This window comes from Bos indicus x Bos taurus, chromosome 27 (assembly GCF_003369695.1).
Source record: "Bos indicus x Bos taurus breed Angus x Brahman F1 hybrid chromosome 27, Bos_hybrid_MaternalHap_v2.0, whole genome shotgun sequence".
NCBI lineage: Eukaryota > Metazoa > Chordata > Mammalia > Artiodactyla > Bovidae > Bos > Bos indicus x Bos taurus.
Window position 1 is genome coordinate 32,849,012 of NC_040102.1, and position 19,578 is coordinate 32,868,589.

Consider the following 19,578-nt stretch of genomic DNA (forward strand, 5'->3'; position numbering starts at 1 on the left):
TGATGACAGCGTAAGACGCTCAAGACTCAGCCAAATGACCAGAAAAACCTCATGAAATTAACAGAGCATTTAGAGAAGTTGTCATGTGGATATCATGGGAACACAGCTGGTGATGCAGCTGCCACCACTCCTGCTTCTCAAACACCAGCTTCTGTTGTAACCAAGAGCTGCAAAACCTCACTGAAAGAGCCCTCCTCAAGCCTGAACATTTTTTATTAGGGGAAAAAAAAAAAGATGAGGGGACAAGGGAGGACCTGTAGGATATTCAGTATGAAAATACTCCTTCGTAAGTGACTTCCCTCATGGTCCAGTGGCTGAGACTCCACTCACAATGCAGGGGCCCCAGTTCCACACGTGCCACAACTAAGAGTTCACATGCCACAGCTAGAGGTCCCACGTGCAGCAACGAAGACCTGGCACAGCCAAATAAACGAACTAAAACTATAGTAGGTTGGAATTGTGACAGAAGGGAAATTCCACGTGTGTGTGTGTGTGGACTGCTTATACCTCTGAGAGGAGAAATTAAATGATGCCCAGTCACTGAAGGCAACACAAACTTGGGAAATAACACTGCAATTTTGAGATTCGAGTTTTATTTACAAGTAAATGAAGACTGTCCCCTGTAGCCGCTCATTTGGGGTGAGAAGAGCAATGTAAAGAAGTAGCTGTTGGCTCCACAGTGATGAGTGAGAGGAGTCCATGCCACTATTTCTTTAGACGATGATTTTGTAATTAAAATGAAAAACAAAAACAAAAACAAAAATAGAACACATGATTTCTTCATGTTGCATCTGTGAAAGAATTAAAAATAAAAATGACTTTTCAAAACTCTATTATAGAGTCTCTCATCACATGTGTGAGGTGACCAGGCTGTCACTTCGTTTAGTGACAGCCCTGCTCCCCAAGAGCGACAGTCTCTGTGCAGAAGACTTAATACTCCTCAAGAGTATCTGCCCGAGGGATGGACAGGCCTCGATCCTTCAGGGCCTGGACTTTCAGCTTCTCGGCTTCCAGCTTGGTCTGCTGTTCCACCCTCTGTTCTTCTAAGATTTCTTCAATAGACACTTGCTGGAGAGGTGTGTCACTCTCCTTTTCTAAGTCCTACAAAACAAGCAGGTTTGGAAAACTTTACCTTGTGACCAAGAATAGAAAACATTACAGATACAAAGGCAAATGGATTCCTATATCAGGCTTGAGTTATTTTACTTGTGCCAGGGCACAAACACCCTATGGACAGATAACACTTTACAAAGGAATGGCTGGCAACACTCCTATAGAACACACGGGTGTGGTTTAACAGGAATCAGTATCAGTGTGCATAACAAAGCTTTAGTCTGTGCAAAGTCCTACATGAGTTAAGAACTACTTTTCTTACAGCTATTTGCCCAACCCCAGGAAATCCAAGAGAGAAGTCACTGAGGTCAAGGTAGCTTAAAATAAATTTTGTATTTATACATAGTCAAAGTCAGCGTAATTTCTGGAGCTTTTTTTTTTTTTTTGCTAAAAAGTATAAAACACTGATTCAAAGTAGAACCCCTGACCCCCAGCCCCCAAGCCAAAGGCAATCAACTGGCCCTCTGTTAACACAGGACTACTTTCTCCCCCATGGCAACTAGTCTTCTGGAGAAAACCTCAGCAAACCAGCTGGGTTAGTAAACCATTTTGGCCCCAACATTCTTCACAAATATTGGCTACATTTCCCATTTAATATGGTAAAATATGCTAATATTTTCATTTTTGAACATCCTAAACATCTGATGACCAACTTGATAATGCAGAACTTTGCTATAAAATTATCTATCTACTGACTGTTTCTTCTCCTTAAGAAGTTTATCTAGGTATCACTTGGTGTTTCTGTAACATGGAAAGCCTCCACGGACAGGGTACTCACATTTCTCATCCTCCGACTTTTACTTAAAAATCTGGGAAGGCATCAACGCAAACGCCACCTCTCCAAACGTTCCAGCCTACTGCTAGATGCTAATTTGCAGAGGCGGCCAAGGCCTCGGAAGCCACAGCGGTGACACCACGGATGGAGGACTCTCCCAGAGAGGTTAGAGCGAAAGCCACATAAATTCCATAAGCAAGCCCTGCCCTCAAAAGTTAGCTGCATCCAGCAAAATATACATTATCAAGTGTGATCTTCCCTCACAGCCCATGGGCGGCAGAAGGGAAGACAATGTTCTTGGCTCAGTGTCCTACCTCCTGGACTTCCCAATGTTATGCGCTGAGCTATTTGTGTGGTTATGACAATGCTGTTTCCCAACAATCAGCTTATTACTTAAGGCCGTGTGTCTCATTATCCTTGAGGTAGAAGCCAGGGACTTCACAAACAACTGCGTGTCTACAGAATGCAAGTGGCTTCTAGTTTCGCGTTTTCCTAGAATTGGTACACGTCTTCAAACAGACCATCGATTCATAGAACTGTGGAAGCAGGCCCGAACCGTATTTCTTTAGTAATACCACTATAAAAAATTCTGCAGAATCTGAACCGTTAACATACCAAAAAAAGAGTACTCTTCTCCACGAAAGGGCTCCCAGGAAACAATGACACTTCAAGAATAAACACAAATTTTTCTCTTCACATACATCTACACAGGGCCGTGTCTGTGCCAATGTAACTGGCACAGAAAGTATATCTGTGCTGTTTTCTATTCTTCAATTAAAGCAGTGTGTGTGTGTGGTCTTGTGACTTAAATCTTTCCCCTGATAGCAAAGTAATACATTTCCTCTCTAAAAGTTAAATTCAGAAAAGTAAAAAAAGGAGGAAAAAATAATCACCCACCATCCTACCATCCAGAGATTGGCCAGTTCCTCTGAATATTCAGTCAGACGACAATCCCGACCCCTACATCCCAGGATACCATGGTGCTTTACATCAACCACAAAAATATTTTTAAAACTTGAAAGTTACTTCATATATTTCATAGCAATTCTTGGACAGCATTGATTAGTTCTTTCTGTTTCCAACATGAACAAACACGACCCTGGCAGAATTACCTCCTTACTTTCGCGAATGGTGTATAGTTAAAAACTGCTATGAAAACAAACAAACAAACAAACAAAAAACAGCTACAGACCAAGCCACTTCTCTCCAAAGACTTCTGTAAACCTGACTTAACATGTGGCTAGGGATTGTGAAATGCTACTGAAAACTTTAAAGATAAAATCAAGGTTTGATTTTCCTGGAAAACGCAATAATCAGAAGCACCAGGATCAAGTCAAAGATATTAAATAAAGCACTTTTAAAGTAACTGTTTAATGTAAACTGTGAAATCATTTTATCTTCTTTAAAAATGTCAGAGTAGTTCTAATATATATTTTGGAGAAGTAGTTTTCTAATGGTTCACATACATACACACTCACACCTACAGAAACACCACTTGAGAGGATTTAACTTTTTACTTGCCAGCTGGCTTTCCTGACAGATAATATGAACCTCCTCCTTGACTGGGAGCTAAGAAGCCAAGTGAGGTCGAGGCCATTCTCAGAAAATGAAGAAAGGCTTCTGCTGCCGGCACTCTTGCCCCCTGCTCCCTTTAAGACACAGATACCACACTGTACATGCCATATGCCTTTCCCCCAACCCAACTGTCTGTACGCCTTGGAAGACCGTTTGCAAACAGCTGTTTAAATGACTACAAAATATTCCAGTGTTGGGAAGCCATATTTCATTGGACTATTCTTCTCTCGCTAGGTATCGGGCTTCAATTTTCTGCTACTAAAGATACAAGAGTAATCTTCTAATGAACACATTTGTGTGGGACAGTGTTTTATATATATAATGGCTGCACCACTCAGCTCCTCGGACTTAGTTCCAGGGACTGAACCCTGGCCTCTGCGGTGAGAGTGTGGAGTCCTAACCATTGGACTGCTAAAAAACTCCCATGTAGGACAGTATTTTTTGATATCAGGTAAAAATCCATGATATTTTACTGCTAATGGGATCAAAATCTTTAATATGCCAGTAGGCACTGAAACAAAGCTGACTGTTCTCTGAAGCTCTCCTTTTACAATATCCCTTTCTTAAGCTAATTTGGTGGTTTCCCGTGAGAAGCTGGGTGAAGGTGGAAACATTTTTTCCTTCTTGAGAAGACAAAAAGAAACCTAACCGGTGTGATTGTCAAGAGCCATAGCAGCTTAACAGTTTTCACTTACTATTTCTCCTAGCAGGACCACATTTTCTCCTCTGACCACAAAAATCCCTCGAGGAATATCACCGTATTTTTTGCCCACATGAATACGCTCCACAGTCTGATGTAGCACTAAGTTAGCTATAAGTGTACAGGGAAGAAACAAAGACATTTAGTTCAAATTACTTTACAGGTAAAGGTCCATAACTCAATCAGTTATCTTGAGTAGAAACGATTAGCTGAACATGATTTTCAAACTTTCTAATTCTGGAAAATGCTAAAATTTCAAACAATCTCATCCTGTTTCATTCAGACACACCACTTGGAGATTTTTAAACAACTGCAAATAGAGTACTTGGGATTATGTTGCACTAATACAAGAAGAATGGTGGAAATAAATGAAGAAAATTAAATTCCTTATGAGTTAATTGCTGATAGCAACATGACTATAAGAAAATATGATAAGGTACTTGGAAAACTCTGAAGTCCAAACAACTGCAGAAGTTATCTTTTTTTTCTTTTAGAAGGAAACATTTTTTCTACTTTGTGCAGGTATGTGTGTGTGATGATTTATCAAAGATTTAACTTTGTTTCAGTACAGATGATTCATTTAATCCAATATAGGTATTCATGGATTATGATACAACAGTAATCTGTTTTTTTCCCCTTGTGTTAGATGACTGTAATTTGGTAATCTGAGAGTAACATTAGTATTCACTACTTTCCCCTCATGTAGTCTGATGAATTTGACTTAAGGTTTAGGACCACAATCTGTGCAGAATAATTACTTTTCTTCCTTTAGTTGGTACTGCTGTCATCTTTGAAGAAACAACAGTACTATCATCTGTGATTCTTATAAGTATTTCAATTATGTTGTTCTTCCTTAGGCCCAAAGCCACTGACCTAGCTGATGTCCAACAAATGTTGACATGAACTGAAGTTTCTCAAGACAGGAGCAAATATAAGGTCTCTTTAGAAAAACGCAAGAGACAGAATCAAGATTAAGACCTTGAGTCTGATGTATCCCAAAGTATAAAATCCTGAGCTTAATGTTGGGGGTCCCTAAAAAGCTTCAGGAAAGGCCTCTGACCCACTTTTCATTGGACAGGGAGGGATTACCTTCAGGGCAGGAACTGCTTTGAAGAGTAGTCGCACCCAAGCCAATGTACAAATGAGCAGCCTTTTCAGTAGACTGAGTGTATTTCTATCATCTGGCTCCCTCTAATGGGGAAAATAAAAAATAGTCCAAAACACTGTAACCACATGTTCTAATAGTGAAAACCAGTTTTAGAAATAAAATATAAGCTTGTAAACACAAGCTTTCAAACCACCTAATTGTAATTTAGAAAACAATGATGTAGTGACTTAAAACACTATTTCATCATGCCAGGTACATGAAAAAAGTTGCAGATAAACTTCAATACGAAACAACATAAAAATACAGTGGGCAGCTCTTATCATCCAGAGGATGGGATGATAAAAGCCACCATGGCTCTTATCATCATGGACTCATGATAAGTCCATGAGTAATACATACCAAATTGATCAATGCTTCTCAAAAAGCCTATAAGTGTCCTTCCATCTCGAAGCAGGACCAAGTGCTTTTCTGGGGAGAGGAAAAGAGATCTTTAAAAAATGAACTGTTAGCTTCAGCGAGTTTACAGGGAAACAAAAACAGAGTTAGTAGCAGATTAAGCTTTACCATTTCCTATTACAGAGCATTTAACGCAGAATTCATTGAGAAACTAGAGGGATGACCAAGGCAGCCGGGGATTAGTTTAGATGAGAAGATGCGTGGTGAAAAGAATCTAAGAGGGGCAGCAGAGTGGGGAAGGACTGGGCACGCAGTCAGGGGGCCCAACGGACCGGCTCCAGATGCCAGTGCTTGACAGTTAAACCCTGTCAGCATCATGTCAGTTTCTATACCTGCCAATTTGGACATTTGATCTAGATGGTCTTTATGATCTTAATTTTCCAAAATTATTTTCCCCTCATCTTAGAGAGTTTCTATTTCACACTTTGGAATCAGAGACGGTTTTAAATAAAAACAGTACCAAAGACGTGTAAAATGAGGATGCTGATAATAAAACCAGAGCAAAAATTCAACAGAATATATTGAGGGCTATGTGCTGTTCTGGGGCCTAGATATATAGTAGAGAATAAGACTCAGAGTCACCAACCTCATGAACTTATAAGCCTGGTGGAGAAAAACAAACACATTTAAAAAAATGACCTATGGTGATTAGTCTAGCAGAATAAAAACAAGACAGCAGGATAATATGAGAAAGGGAGGGAAAGAAGCTATAGAAGAGAGGGTGGTGAGGACTTCCAGGGTAGTCCAGGGGCTAAGACTCCACACTCCCAATGTAGGGGGCCCAGGAACAAGATCTCATATGCTACAACTAAGAGTGTGCATGCTGCGACTAAAGATACCATGTGCTGCAACTAAGACCCGGTATAGCCAAGTAAATAAACAAACATGGGGGGGTCGGGGAGAGAAGGTGGCTAGGGAAAACCCCTCTGAAGAGGTGACTCTGCGCGACACTGAAGAATGACAGTAAGCCAGTCACTAGAATAGCTAGCAGACTGAGCTACAAGGGAAGCCCAGAATAGCTAGCAAAAATCACTTATTTGTCTTTAATGCCATGCATAAAGTACTTTCTAAGTCTTCCCTGGTGGCTCAGAGGTTTAAGCGTCTGCCTGGAATGTGGGAGACCCAGGTTCGATCCCTGGGTCGGGAAGATCCCTTGGAGAAGGAAATGGCAATCCACTCCAGTAACCCACTCCAGAATCCCATGGAGGGAGGAGCCTGGTGGGCTACAGTCCATGGGGTCACAAAGAGTCGGACACGACTGAGCAACTTCACTTCACTTTCTACATGCAGAACGTGGACCATAAAGAAGGCTGAGCACCAAAGAACTGATGCAAGACTCTTAAGAGTCCCTTAGGCAGCAAGGAGATCAACCCAGTCAATCCTGAAGGAAATCAACCCTGAATATTGGAAGGACTGATGCTGAAGCTGAAGCTCTGATACTTTGGCCACTTGATGCAAAGAGCCGACTCAATGGAAAAGACCCTGATACTGGGAAAGACTGAGGGCAAGAGGAGAAGGGGGCAAGAGAGGATGAGATGGTTGGATGGCATCATCAACACAATGGACATGAGTTTGAGCAAACTCTGGGAGACAGTGAAAGACAGGGAAGCCTGGTGTGTTATAGTCCAGGGGGTTGTAAAGAGTCGGACACCACTGAGCGACCGAACAACAACAAGATGCAGAACAGTGCAACAAGACAGTGATTCTTTCCTGAAGGAATTTATAGGCTTTTTTGTTGCTATAATTAAGTACCACAAGAGGGCAAATCTTAATTACATGAGACTGAGAGAAACTGTATCTAGCTGGAGGTATCTGAGTTGGACTTTAAAGTCAAAGTGAAGTTGCTCAGTCGTGTCCGACTCTTGGCAACTCCATGGACTGTAGCCTACCAGGCTCCTCTGTCCATGGGATTTTCCAGGCAAGCGTACTGGAGTGGGTTGCCATTGCCTCCTCCAATGGACCTTAAAAGGTAGATAATTTTTGGCCATGGGAAGAGTGACAGGGACTGGGAAGAGGAGGGAAATCTGTAATTTAGGCAGAAGAAAAGGGAGCTGTGTATCCAGACGTGTGGCTAAAAGTTGAGGGTGTGAAGGGAATAGGAGATGAAGTCAGAAAAGTACTGGGAGCAGGCTGAGTTTGGATGTGACTTCATGGGGAACAAGACAACTCTGAAGATTCAACTGGTAGAAAAAGAATGGTTTTGAGGATATTACCAGAGTCTGAGACATGAAGAAGAGACCTGAAGCAGGGCAGAGATGGGAAGGGAGAGGATGAGAGGATCAAGACACTGCAGTTATAAGGGATGGAATTGGTCAACCAAGAGTGTTTGTATATGTGGATATGTGCGTGAGAGAGTGGGAAGCTAAGAGATGGGTTAAAGATGATGCAGGAATTTTGAGTCATCTTGTCAGGAAGGACCATGTACCAAAAGTCAGGAGTCAAAGAAGCAAGATCCCGTGGAAGGTGTTTTGCTGTTGTGATTCTCCAGTGGTATCAAGACACCTGTGCAGAAACGTCAGCTGGCAACTGGAGATTTAAGACTGAAAGGCCAAAGAAGTTTGGATCAGAGCAATTTCCGATATGCCCACAAAGAGGTGATACCATTATTAAAGTCCAGGAACTCTCCTAGAGATTTAAAGAAAGCGGCAGCCAAAGATGGAACGTAGGAGTCCATTTATTTTAGGGAACAATAACTGTTGCAGAGATAAGAAAATCAAGTACCAGTGTTGGAAAAATCAAGAAAATGAAGAATCCTATGATAATGGCATCACAGTGCACAAAAGGGGAAGGAATGCATTAGACAGATGTCTTTTAAGATTGCAGTTTCAGAAGCGTGTTGAGCAAAAAATCTGACTGCAGGGTGACAGAGGTGGTCTACACCAGGTAGCCAGGAAACAGCTAAAATGGGAGATATTTAAGAGGTTTAGGGGTACAGATGTGAAAAAAGGAATGGGAATTTGATGGTGAAATATAACTGAAAAAAAAATATGACAGACAAGAACATACATGAGGGGGAGCAAAAGATATGAGCGAAAAAGGGTATTAATGGATTCCAGAAGCAGCTGGAAGGAAAAATAAATAAGACACAGACTGAAAGGGAGGAATACTTCCAAATGAGATGAGAAGATGTGTGAAAATACAGAAAGACTGAGGAGAGAGGAGGAAAGTGTGTGTGTGTTGCAGTGAAGGCTGCATATGAAGTGATTTGAAACCATTCAGTAGAGGAGGAGCTTGGAATCTGCAAAAGGCGTTAGAGACTTGAGAAAAACAATTACTTTTGTTAGAACGGCAGGATGTGCTAGGGATCTCAAATAACTCAGATACATAACAAGAGAGGTGAGGGCACCATCCTCAGACAATTAGAATTAAAGATTTCATTACACGTTACAGACAGGCGTGTACAGTGGTTACTCACACATGAATTTGATCCAAGCTACACTACATCCCCTTCAGTAGCAAAATCACTAATTTGGATCTAAAAAATGATTTCAGAGGATAGGGAGAGGATTTCATCACAAATTCATTATTTACATGCACAGTAACTGCAGAAGATTGCTGAACTTGTTTGGAACTGCGTGGTAACTGTTTCGCAGCAATTACAAGTTAATGAGACAGATCACACAATTGTGCACAACTTTAAAAAGTGTTGTTTTAGGAGTAACTCACAGATGAGAGTTTGGAAAAACAAAAGACAACTGATACAACCGAGCTCTTCTTCAGGATAGTGACTAGGAATAAGGGAGGTCTTAACAGCAAGAGAAAACTAACAGAGAAAAAAAGAAAATTTGAAGTGACTCAGTCTTTCTGGAAAAGTCAAAACCTAGCCTGAAAAGCTGCTGCTGCTAAGTCACTTCAGTCGTGTCCGACTCTGTGCGACCCCCTAGACGGCAGCCCACCAGGCTCCACCGTCCCTGGGATTCTCCAGGCAAGAATACTGGAGTGGGTTGCCATTTCCTTCTCCAATGCATGAAAGTGAAAAGTGAAAGTGAAGTCGCTCAGTCGTGTCCGACTCTAGCGACCCCATGGACTACAGCCAGGCTCCTCCGTCCATGGGATTTTCCAGGCCAAAGTACTGGAGTGGGGTGCCATTGCCTTCTCCATACTGCTGCTGCTGCTAAGTCGCTTCAGTCGTGTCCGACTCTGTGCGACCCCACAGACGGCAGCCCACCAGGCTCCCCCGTCCCTGGGACTCTCCAGGCAAGAACACTGGAGTGGGTGGCCATTTCCTTCTGCAGTCTAAAAAGCTAAATACTCTCAAACGGTAAAAGACTGCAAACGGCCACAAAGTATAAACCCTACGTTTAGTGCTAATTAAGTCCAACTGCTGTTGTATTACTATTTTCGTTTCTGCAAGAACCCTTTCTCTGAGAATTCTCATTCATCCACCCAGTAACCACCTGGTACTTCGAAATACCACAGGTGGGAGACGATGGACCGGGGAAACGGTAACTTTCACATGTGAGCTTCAGCAGCCGCATCCCTGAAAAGCAGAAATGAATTCAACAGCTTGCCCGGGAGATCCGGTGGAAGCTGCGAGAGGCGGGATACAGGCAGAAGTCGACAAAGTGGCAAACGGCGTGTCCCGTGACTCCGGCATCCTGCTAGGATGCCAACGCCGGACGTCCAGAACTGGACTAAATACACACCGCCCCCGGCCCGGACTCATTCTATCAGCTTCCTCCTTAAGAGGCACCCTCCTGGGAGGAAGGGTTTCACCCTAGACTTCACTCTGAGGAGATGAACTACTCACTGTCGATGTCCTCGATGAGGCTGGCGGTGCCAGGCATATAGTTCATTTTGAGTCGAGATGGAGCTGCAGCGTATGGCGGCGGTGGGCCAGCGCGTCCCACACCTCCTTCCTCCCACCGCGGTCGCCGCTTCTGCGGGACCGGGACAGGAACCCGGACCCGGACCAACGCCGCCGCCGCGGCTTTCAGCAGCCGGGGCCTGCCGGAAACGCCGCCATGTACACCACCCACTTCCGGGGCCACGTGCCCGCCCTCAGGAAGAGGCGGGACCGTTCATGTGGTTACCCCCGCCCCCGGATACCCTTTCCATATCCCTGACGAGAAGGGGAAGAGGAGTCTAGACTGCACGGACAGTGCGGAGGTGTGTTCTCCCTTTTAAGGAACGCTCGTTCTCCTGCTTCCTAGACCCCAGAGACACAGACAGCCGCCCTCGGCCTCTCAGGACGCGGAAGCGGAGGGGGGGGGGGTGGGGGGGCGGGATCCAGCCAGGATTGGCTGTTGCAGGCCGACCCCCTTTCCCTGCGGTCCATTCGCGCTTCCCCGCCGGCGCCTGCGCGGTGGGCCGGCAGTGAGGGGCAGGGGGGCGGGAAGTGCCTGGGGGCGGCAGAGCCCATGTCGGCCTTGAGGCGCTCGGGCTACGGCCCCAGTGACGGCCCGTCTTATGGCCGCTACTACGGGCCTGGGGGTGGGGATGTTCCGGTGCACCCGCCTCCGCCCATCTATCCCCCACGCCCCGAGCCTCCCCAGCCTCCCATTTCCTGGCGGGGGCGCGGGGGCGGCCCGGCGGAGACCACCTGGCCCGGGGAAGGCGGAGGAGGCGATGGCTACTACGCGTCTGGAGGCGCCTGGTCAGAGCCAGGTCGTGCTGGCGGAGGCCACCAGGTGAGCTTTGCGCCACCGGTCCCCAGGGTGGGGTGGGGGAGTCCGATAAGGGAGTCTTTGGGGGTGAGGGCTATTGGGATTGATACAGCTGCCAAGAGTTCGTAATGAATTGGGTTTCGTGCGTTTTCCTAATACGGCTTTGGAGAGACAAGAGACTAGGATCGTGGGTGGGGGTATATGCTTGTGTTTTCTCTGCCCCTTCTCTTGCGCTTCAGCCGTAATAAATGTCTTCTTACCAGGAAAAAAACAAAAAGATCCTGCGCTGAACCTGCTAAGCTGAGTAGCAGGCTGCGAATCTCTCGTCTGGGGGATGAGGTTGGGCTGGAGTGACCTGGCTTTGCTTTTCCAATCCTCACAATTTATCCTGCGTGGTTCGTGGGGGCCGCCTCTCTCCAAGGACGGATGTGGCTGCAGCCCCCTCCCACTGGGAAGGAACGCGAAGGAAAGGGAGGGATCTGGGCATTTAGCCCTTTGCCCCTAAAGCATAGCCGGGTATTGAATCATCGATCATCATCAGTGTTGGAAAGCACCTATCCGTGGGTTGTGTGTAATCTTAACGGTGACTGCAACGTAGATGTCATTACAGCGTCCCTGTTTTACGATGGAAGAACTGCTGACCGTGAAAGGTTAACTCAGTTGCTCAATATATTAAGACCTCTGACATTTTATTCTGTGTCGTCGTGCCGGAAATATACTTCTGTTTTGTTAATGCAATATTCTTCGTAGAGGATTACGGTTCTATGGTGAGGGCACACCTCTCCTTGTCTTCAGGAATTATAACATTCTCATTGGTTGAAATGTAATAATGAAATTCCCAGACATTGCCGGTGGAAATGTAAAATGGTTCAGTGTTTTGGAAAACGGTTTGGCAGTTCCTAAAAACGTTAAGTGTACTGTTAGCAAGCCTGCTGCTAGATATATACCCAAGAGAACTGAAAACATGTCCACATAAGAACCTGTACACACATGTTCATAGCAACTTTATTTATGATAACCAAAAAAGGGAAATACCCCAAATGCTCATCAACTGAAGAATTGATAAAATATAGTATACTCATACCCCTGGAGGGAATGGCAACTCACTCCAGTATTCTTTCTTGGAGAATCCCTATGGACAGAGGAGCCTGGTGGGCTACAGCCCATAGGATCGCAGAGTCAGACAGGACTGAAGGACTAAGCACAGCGCAGCACAGTGTATTTATACAATGCAATTATTTAGCCATAGAAAGTCATGAGGTACTGAAACATTCTTCAAATGGATGAATGTTGAAAATGTGCTACATGGATGAAGACAAAAAGACCAAATATTGTATGATTCCATTTTTTGGAAAATTCCAGGATATAGAAATCTGTAGAAAAATTTGTTGTTTCCAGGAGCTGTGGACCTGGGGACACTGAGAAAGATAGATAAAGGGTATGGGGTTTCCTTTGGGGATGATGAAAATACTCTGAATTTAATGATGATAACTGCACAAGTCTGAGTATATTAAAACCATGAATTGTACACTTTAAAAGGGTGAGGTTTATGGTATATCTTGAAAAAATGGTATGAGAAAAAACATGTAGTGAGAGGTTAATTGTTAAGAAAGGTCCATAATTTTTCTGTCTAAATCTGGAATAAGGAGCTGTGGGATTTTGGTCCCATGACGGAGTAGCGTGATGAAATACTTGGCCTGTAAGTAGGCAAACTAGACTGAGGCTCACTTGAAGGGATAGAGGGGAGGCCCGCTGAGCTGAAGACTCTGCCTGGACTTGCTGTGATATCAAAACAAAAGTATGTTTTGTTTTTGGTTAGGGTTAGAGAGGACTTCCTAGGTGGCTCAGCAGTAAAGAATCGGCCAGTTTCGATCCCTGGGTCGGGAAAATCCCCTGGAGAAGGAAATGGCAACCCATTCCAGTGTTCTTGCTTATGAAATCCCATGGACAGAAGAGCCTAGCTGGCTACAGTCCGGGTCACAAAAGAGTTGGACATGACTTTGTGACTTTTTTTTTTTTTTTTAAGGTTAGAGAAGTCAAGATCTCAGTGTCATGCAGGAAGTTGTTAGGTATGGTGGAGTACAGGTGTGCACACAGGTGGGTGATGGTGCTGGAGGGGTGGAGGATAAAGCTGGAATGTGTAATGGGCATTTGTAAATCATTTCAAGAGTTTTTCAGGCAGATATTTTTGAAACTCAAAAAGTATCGGATGATAATTTCTTAGGCAGCAGTAGGAAACTAATAAAAAAGATAAAGGTGATGCCCTACATACTACAAATGTCTTTTCTAAATTTGTGGCTTGTCTTTTGACTTTTTTGTGGTTTTTGACATATTTTTTGCAGTTTTACATAGTCAAACATGTCAGACTTAAAAAAGGTATCAGTTCAGTTCAGTCGTTCAGACGTGTCTGACTCTTTGCAACCCCATGAATCACAGCACGCCAGGCCTCCCTGTCCATCACCACCTCCTGGAGTTCACTCAGACTCAACGTCCATCGAGTCAGTGAGGCCATCCAGCCCTCTCATCCTCTGTCGTCCCCTTCTCCTCCTGCCCCCAATCCCTCCCAGCATCAGAGTCTTTTCCAGTGAGTCAACTCTTCGCGTGAGGTGGCCAAAGTACTGGAGTTTCAGCTTTAGCATCATTCCTTCCAAAGAAATCCCAGGGCTGATCTCCTTCAGAATGGACTGGTTGGATCTCCTTGCAGTCCAAGGGACTCGCAAGAGTCTTCTCCAACACTACAGTTCAAAAGCATCAATTCTTCGGCGCTCAGCCTTCTTCACAGTCCAACTCTCACATCCATACATGACCACAGGAAAAACCATAGTCTTGACTAGACGAACCTTTGTTGGCAAAGTAATGTCTCTGCTTTTGAATATGCTATCTAGGTTGGTCATAACTTTACTTCCAAGGAGTAAGCGTCTTTTAACTTCATGGCTGCAATCACTATCTGCAGTGATTTTGGAGACCCAAAAAATAAAGTCTGACACTGTTTCCACTGTTTCCCCATTTATTTCCCATGAAGTGATGGGACCAGATGCCATGATCTTCGTTTTCTGAATGTTGAGCTTTAAGCCAACATTTTCACTCTCCTCTTTCACTTTCATCAAGAGGCTTTTGAGTTCCTCTTCACTTTCTGCCATAAGGGTGGTGTCATCTGCATATCTGAGATGCAGAAATATTGATATTTCTCCCGGCAATCTTGATTCCAGCTTGTGCTTCTTCCAGCCCAGCGTTTCTCATGATGTACTCTGCATATAAGTTAAATAAGCAGAGTGACAATATACAGCCTTGACGTACTCCTTTTCCTATTTGGAACCAGTCTGTTGTTCCATGTCCAGTTTTAACTGTTGCTTCCTGACCTGCATACACATTTCTCAAGAGGCAGGTCAGGTGGTCTGGTATTCCCATCTCTTTCAGAATTTTCCAGTTTATTGTGATCCACACAGTCAAATGCTTTGGCATAATCAATAAAGCAGAAATAGATGTTTTTCTGGAACTCTCTTGCTTTTTCCACGATCCACCAGATGTTGGCAATTTGATTTCTGGTTCCTGTGCCTTTTCTAAAACCAGCTTGAACATCAGGAAGTTCACAGTTCACATATTGCTGAAGCCTGGCTTGGAAAATTTTGAGCATTACTTTACTAGCGTGTGAGATGACTGCAATTGTGCGGTAGTTTGAGCATTCTTTGGCATTGCCTTTCTTTGGAATTGGAATGAAAACTGACCTTTTCCAGTCCTGTGGCCACTGCTGAGTTTTCCAAATTTGCTGGCATATTGAGTGCAGCACTTTGACAGCATCATCTTTGAGGTTTTGAAATAGCTCAACTGGAATTCCATCACCTCCACTAGCTTTGTTCGTAGTGATGCTTTCTAAGGCCCACTTGACTTCACATTCCAGGATGTCTGGCTCTAGGTGAGTGATTACACCATCATGATTATCTGGGTCGTGAAGATCTTTTTTGTACAGTTCTTCTGTGTATTCTTGCCACCTCTTCTTAATATCTTCTGCTTCTGTTAGGTCCATACCATTTCTGTCCTTTATCGAGCCCCTCTTTGCATGAAATGTTCCCTTGGTATCTCTAATTTTCTTGAAGAGATCTCTAGTCTTTCCCATTCTGTTGTTTTCCTCTATTTCTTTGCACTGGTCACTGAGGAAGGCTTTCTTATCTCTTCTTGCTATTCTTTGGAACTCTGCATTCAGATGCTTATATCTTTCCTTTTCTCCTTTGCTTTTCGCTTCTCTTCTTTTCACAGCTATTTGAGACAGCCATTTTGCTTTTTTGCATTTCTTTTCCATGGGGATGGTCTTGATCCCTGTCTCCTGTACAATGTCATGAACCTCAGTCCATAGTTCATCAGGCACTGTATCTGTCAGATCTAGTCCCTTAAATCTATTTCTCACTTCCACTGTATAATCATAAGGGTATAGGAACCCTTTAAAACCTTACTCTAAAGCTGTGGGCCATGGACCAGAAGCTTCAGCTTCGATAGGGGGCTGTTAGAAGTGCAGACTCTTTCCTCCTCCATACTTACTGCTGCTGCAGATTAATAAGATCCTCACGTGATTCATATGCATATCATGTTTGAGAAGCGTTGCGCAATGGAATTGAACATATCGAGATGAGGTTGCTCTGAACCACTACAAAGGCTTGACTCTATATTAATGTGTTTGAATACGGCAGGGAAAATGGAGAACCTCTTACTGTTGCCTTTCTTTTTTACCTTGTTAGCTACACTTGCAGTGCTGTCGTTTGCTTCCTAAGCTTGCAGCACATACATCACCTAGGAGCTTGTTGGAAATGCTGTATCTCAGGCCCTGCCCAAAGCTTTTAACAAAATATCACTTTGCCAATAGAGGTTTGTCTAGACAAAGCTGTGGTTTTTCAGGTAGTCACGTACAGAAGTGAGGGCTGAACCATAAAGAAGGCTGAGCACCGAAGAATTGATGCTTTCAAACTGAGGTGCTGGAAAAGACTCTTGAGAGTCCCTTGGACAGCAAGGAGATCAAACCAGTCAATCAATCCTAAAGGAAATCAACCCTGAATATTCATTGGAAGGACTGATGCTGAAGGTGATACTCCAGTGCTTTGGCCACCTGATGTGAAGAGCCAACTCATTGGAAAAGACCCTGATGCTGGGAAAATTTGAGGGCAAGAGAGAAGGGGGTGACAGAGGATGAGATGGTTGGATGGTATCATCAACACAATGGACATGAGTTTGAGCAAGCTCCAGGAGATAGTGAAGGACAGAGAAGCCTGGTGTGCTGCAGTCGTGGGGTTGTGAAGAGTTGGACATGGCTGAGTGACTGAACAACAACAACGGGGTGATTCACATGCTCCCCAAGAACAAGTCATCTGAGAGAGTGCTGAGATGGACGGGAGCGGGAAGCCGCAGCCTCTTACAGCCTCATCCTGGAAGTGCTACACCTTCACACATGCTGTATATTACTAGTCATAGAGACTGACCCCGGTACGGTGTGGGAGGCATCTTCACTCAGATGTGCATACAGAAGGCAGGGTCACTGGGGGTCATCTTGCAGGATGGTTACAACGGGAGGGTTTGGGGAGACAGCTCAGGTTAGGCTCCCAAATTAGGTCAGAAAAGAAAACGGCATGTGTTTGAACAATGTCTGAATGAATGTAGATAGGTTTTTTTCCTCAACATTTTATTATAAACATTTCAAACATAGAAAAGTTGAAATTGTATGTGAAGACCCACATACCCACTACCTAGATTTTATTAGCTTTTATTATATTTACCATGTCTACTTATTTTTTGGACGTGTTTCAGAATGAGTTACATAGATTCGAAAGGCATTTTCAAAGGTGGTATATCAACTGGAAGTGAGGATTGCAGGAGAAACAGAAGGATTCTGAATTTTTAGTATTTCCTAGGATTAACAAGGAGAAGGCAATGGCACCCCACTCCAGTACTCTCGCCTGGAAAATCCCATGGACGGAGGAGCCTGATAGGCTATAGTCCATGGGGTCGCTAAGAGCCGGACATGACTGAGCGACTCCACTTTCACTTTTCACTTTCATGCATTGGAGAAGGAAATGGCAACCCACTCCAGTGTTCTTGCCTGGAGAATCCCAGGGACGGGGGAACCTGGTGGGCTGCCATCTATGGGGTCGCACAGAGCTGGACACGACTGAAGTGACTTAGCAGCAGCAGGATTAACAAGGAAAAGGAACAGGTTTTTATGGGAAGATGTGGTTTAGTTTTGTACCAAAAACTAGGGATCATTTCTTTTTAAAAAACAATGTTGATTTGTTTGGCTGCATCAGGTCTTAGTTGGGGCATGTGAGATCTTTGTTGCGTTGTGTGGCATCATTCGTTGCGGTGTAGATGTGAGATCTTAATTCCACAGCTGGGGATGGAACCCCCTTCCCCTGCATTACAAGGTGGATTCTTAACCACTGGACCACCAGGGAAGTCCCACCTTTATTTCATTTCTGCTGGAAGCCAGTTTGTGATGGTGGTTACCAAGCTCTGGATGCAGTGTATGCGACTGATTAATGAGATGTCTGAGATTTTCTGTTTTTGTTTCCCGATGTCCAGTTTTACAGTCTGTGGCATTGAGGAGTTGTTGTCTGTGGGAACAATGCAATAGATGTAGGGCTTAGCAGGGAGTCAGGGGATGGAGACAGTGATTGGAGAGTCACCACATGGAAACGTGGGTGAATGACCTGATTGGGTTATGCTGCCAGGGGAGAGCTTTGAGATCTAGGAGGGTGACAGAGAGAACCCAGAAGACAATGAGTGAGAATACTTGGATAGGAGGAAGAGCAGGATGTCATGTGATATAGACCACTGCTACTTTGCAGGTTAGTGATATGAGAACTGAAGAGAAGCATTTGGATTGGCAGTTAAAGTATTGTTGATTTTAATGGTGAGACTTTAAAATAGTGTAAAAGTAATCACTGGGGGATTTGGGAAGACAACTAGTGTAAACTGTTAGTGAATGAGGAAGTGGCCACTTGACTGGGAACCAGGGTTGAAGGAAGCCTTTTTAGGACTCAGTGGCTTGAGAATGTTTGTCAGCAGAGGAGAGAGAAAGCTAGTAGATTGTGAAAAAAGATACTAACAGAAGGATGGAATGTGGCTTGGGAAGAGGTGGAGTAAGAACTGAGGAAGACCTGAGAAACCCCCTTAAGAGCTAGAGAAGGGGAAATGAAGCTGTTGGGAGGGGAGGGTATTGCAGGAGTTCCAGCTCTTGGTTGATGAAGCAGGAGGCTTTCTGAGGGTAAAAGAAGTGGGATGGGATAGCTGGGAACTCAATATGGTGAATGTTTGAAGCAGGTGCGAGGGAAAAGGAGGCTGTGTAGGAAGCACAGCAGAGACCCATGTGAGAATAAAGCTGAGATTTGTGATGATGGGCCAATACAGGAGCAGAAAGTGCTTTTTAGTGATATTTGGAATAGATTGCTATAAAAATAATTTATAATGTATTTTTCTAACATGTGTGTGTGTGCTCAGTCATATCCAACTCTTTGCAATCCCATGGACTGCAGCCCATCAGGCTTCTCTGTCCATGGGATTATCCCAGCAGGAATACTGGAGTGAGTTGCCATTTCCTTCTCCAGGGGATCTTCCCAACCCAAGGATTGAACCCATGATTTCTGTAGCTCCTGCATTGTCAAGTGGATTCTTTACCACTGAGCCGCCTGGGAAGCCACCTGGGAGTTTTCTAATAATTTTTGTCTAATTCTTGTGGGGGGAAAAAAAAAATTGTAAAGGGATCTTAGATAGAACCAGGACTACTCAGATTCCTCTGCTGTTTGATTTGTCTGGGCTGGAGATATTTTTGGAGGCGTGGTGGCAAATCACTTTGTAAAGTTAACCATATATCCACTTCTTATGGGACTAGATAGTTCTATGATAAATATGAAGGGAGTTGACTTCAGCCTTCACCTGAGATTTAGGTATTTCTTTTCAAAAGAGAAGAAAGTAAACTTGCATTATTTTAATAAAATTTCCTTTGTCACAAGAATTTTAATTCATAATAGTCTCACTTGTAAAAACCTTTTATCATATTTGTCTATATCATCTTTTAGCATCACCTTTGGCTAGTTTCAGACAGCACATAAAAGGTTTGGAAAGACTTGGGCACATGATAAAATTGGCAACTTGGTTTTAGAACAGCTTCAGCCAGCTTCCTGTGAAACCAAATGCTATTTCACAGAATTAGTGTCATGTTAGGAAGGCGTTGAGCTGCAGACTTTCATTGTTATTGGGAATATTT

At 43.9% G+C, this 19,578-nt stretch overlaps 2 protein-coding genes across 2 annotated transcripts in view; one reads left to right on the plus strand and one right to left on the minus strand.

Annotated features, from left to right (window-relative positions):
- Positions 1-571: 571 nt before the first annotated feature.
- LSM1 (LSM1 homolog, mRNA degradation associated) lies at positions 572-10,916 on the minus strand. The gene is made up of 4 exons (XM_027530162.1): positions 10,478-10,916; positions 5,671-5,739; positions 4,159-4,274; positions 572-1,101 (listed from the first exon to the last, which is right to left on the minus strand). The coding sequence occupies exons 1-4, from the start codon at positions 10,521-10,523 to the stop codon at positions 931-933; spliced, it is 402 nt and encodes a 133-aa protein (XP_027385963.1). The 5' UTR covers positions 10,524-10,916; the 3' UTR covers positions 572-930.
- A 51-nt stretch (positions 10,917-10,967) lies between these two features.
- The window catches only part of BAG4 (BCL2 associated athanogene 4), a 30,878-nt gene continuing 22,267 nt past the window's right edge, over positions 10,968-19,578 (plus strand). Inside the window, exon 1 of the mRNA XM_027530161.1 lies at positions 10,968-11,357. Within this exon, the coding sequence (XP_027385962.1) occupies positions 11,088-11,357 (270 nt within the window). The 5' untranslated portion in view covers positions 10,968-11,087. The remainder of the gene's footprint in view (positions 11,358-19,578) is intronic.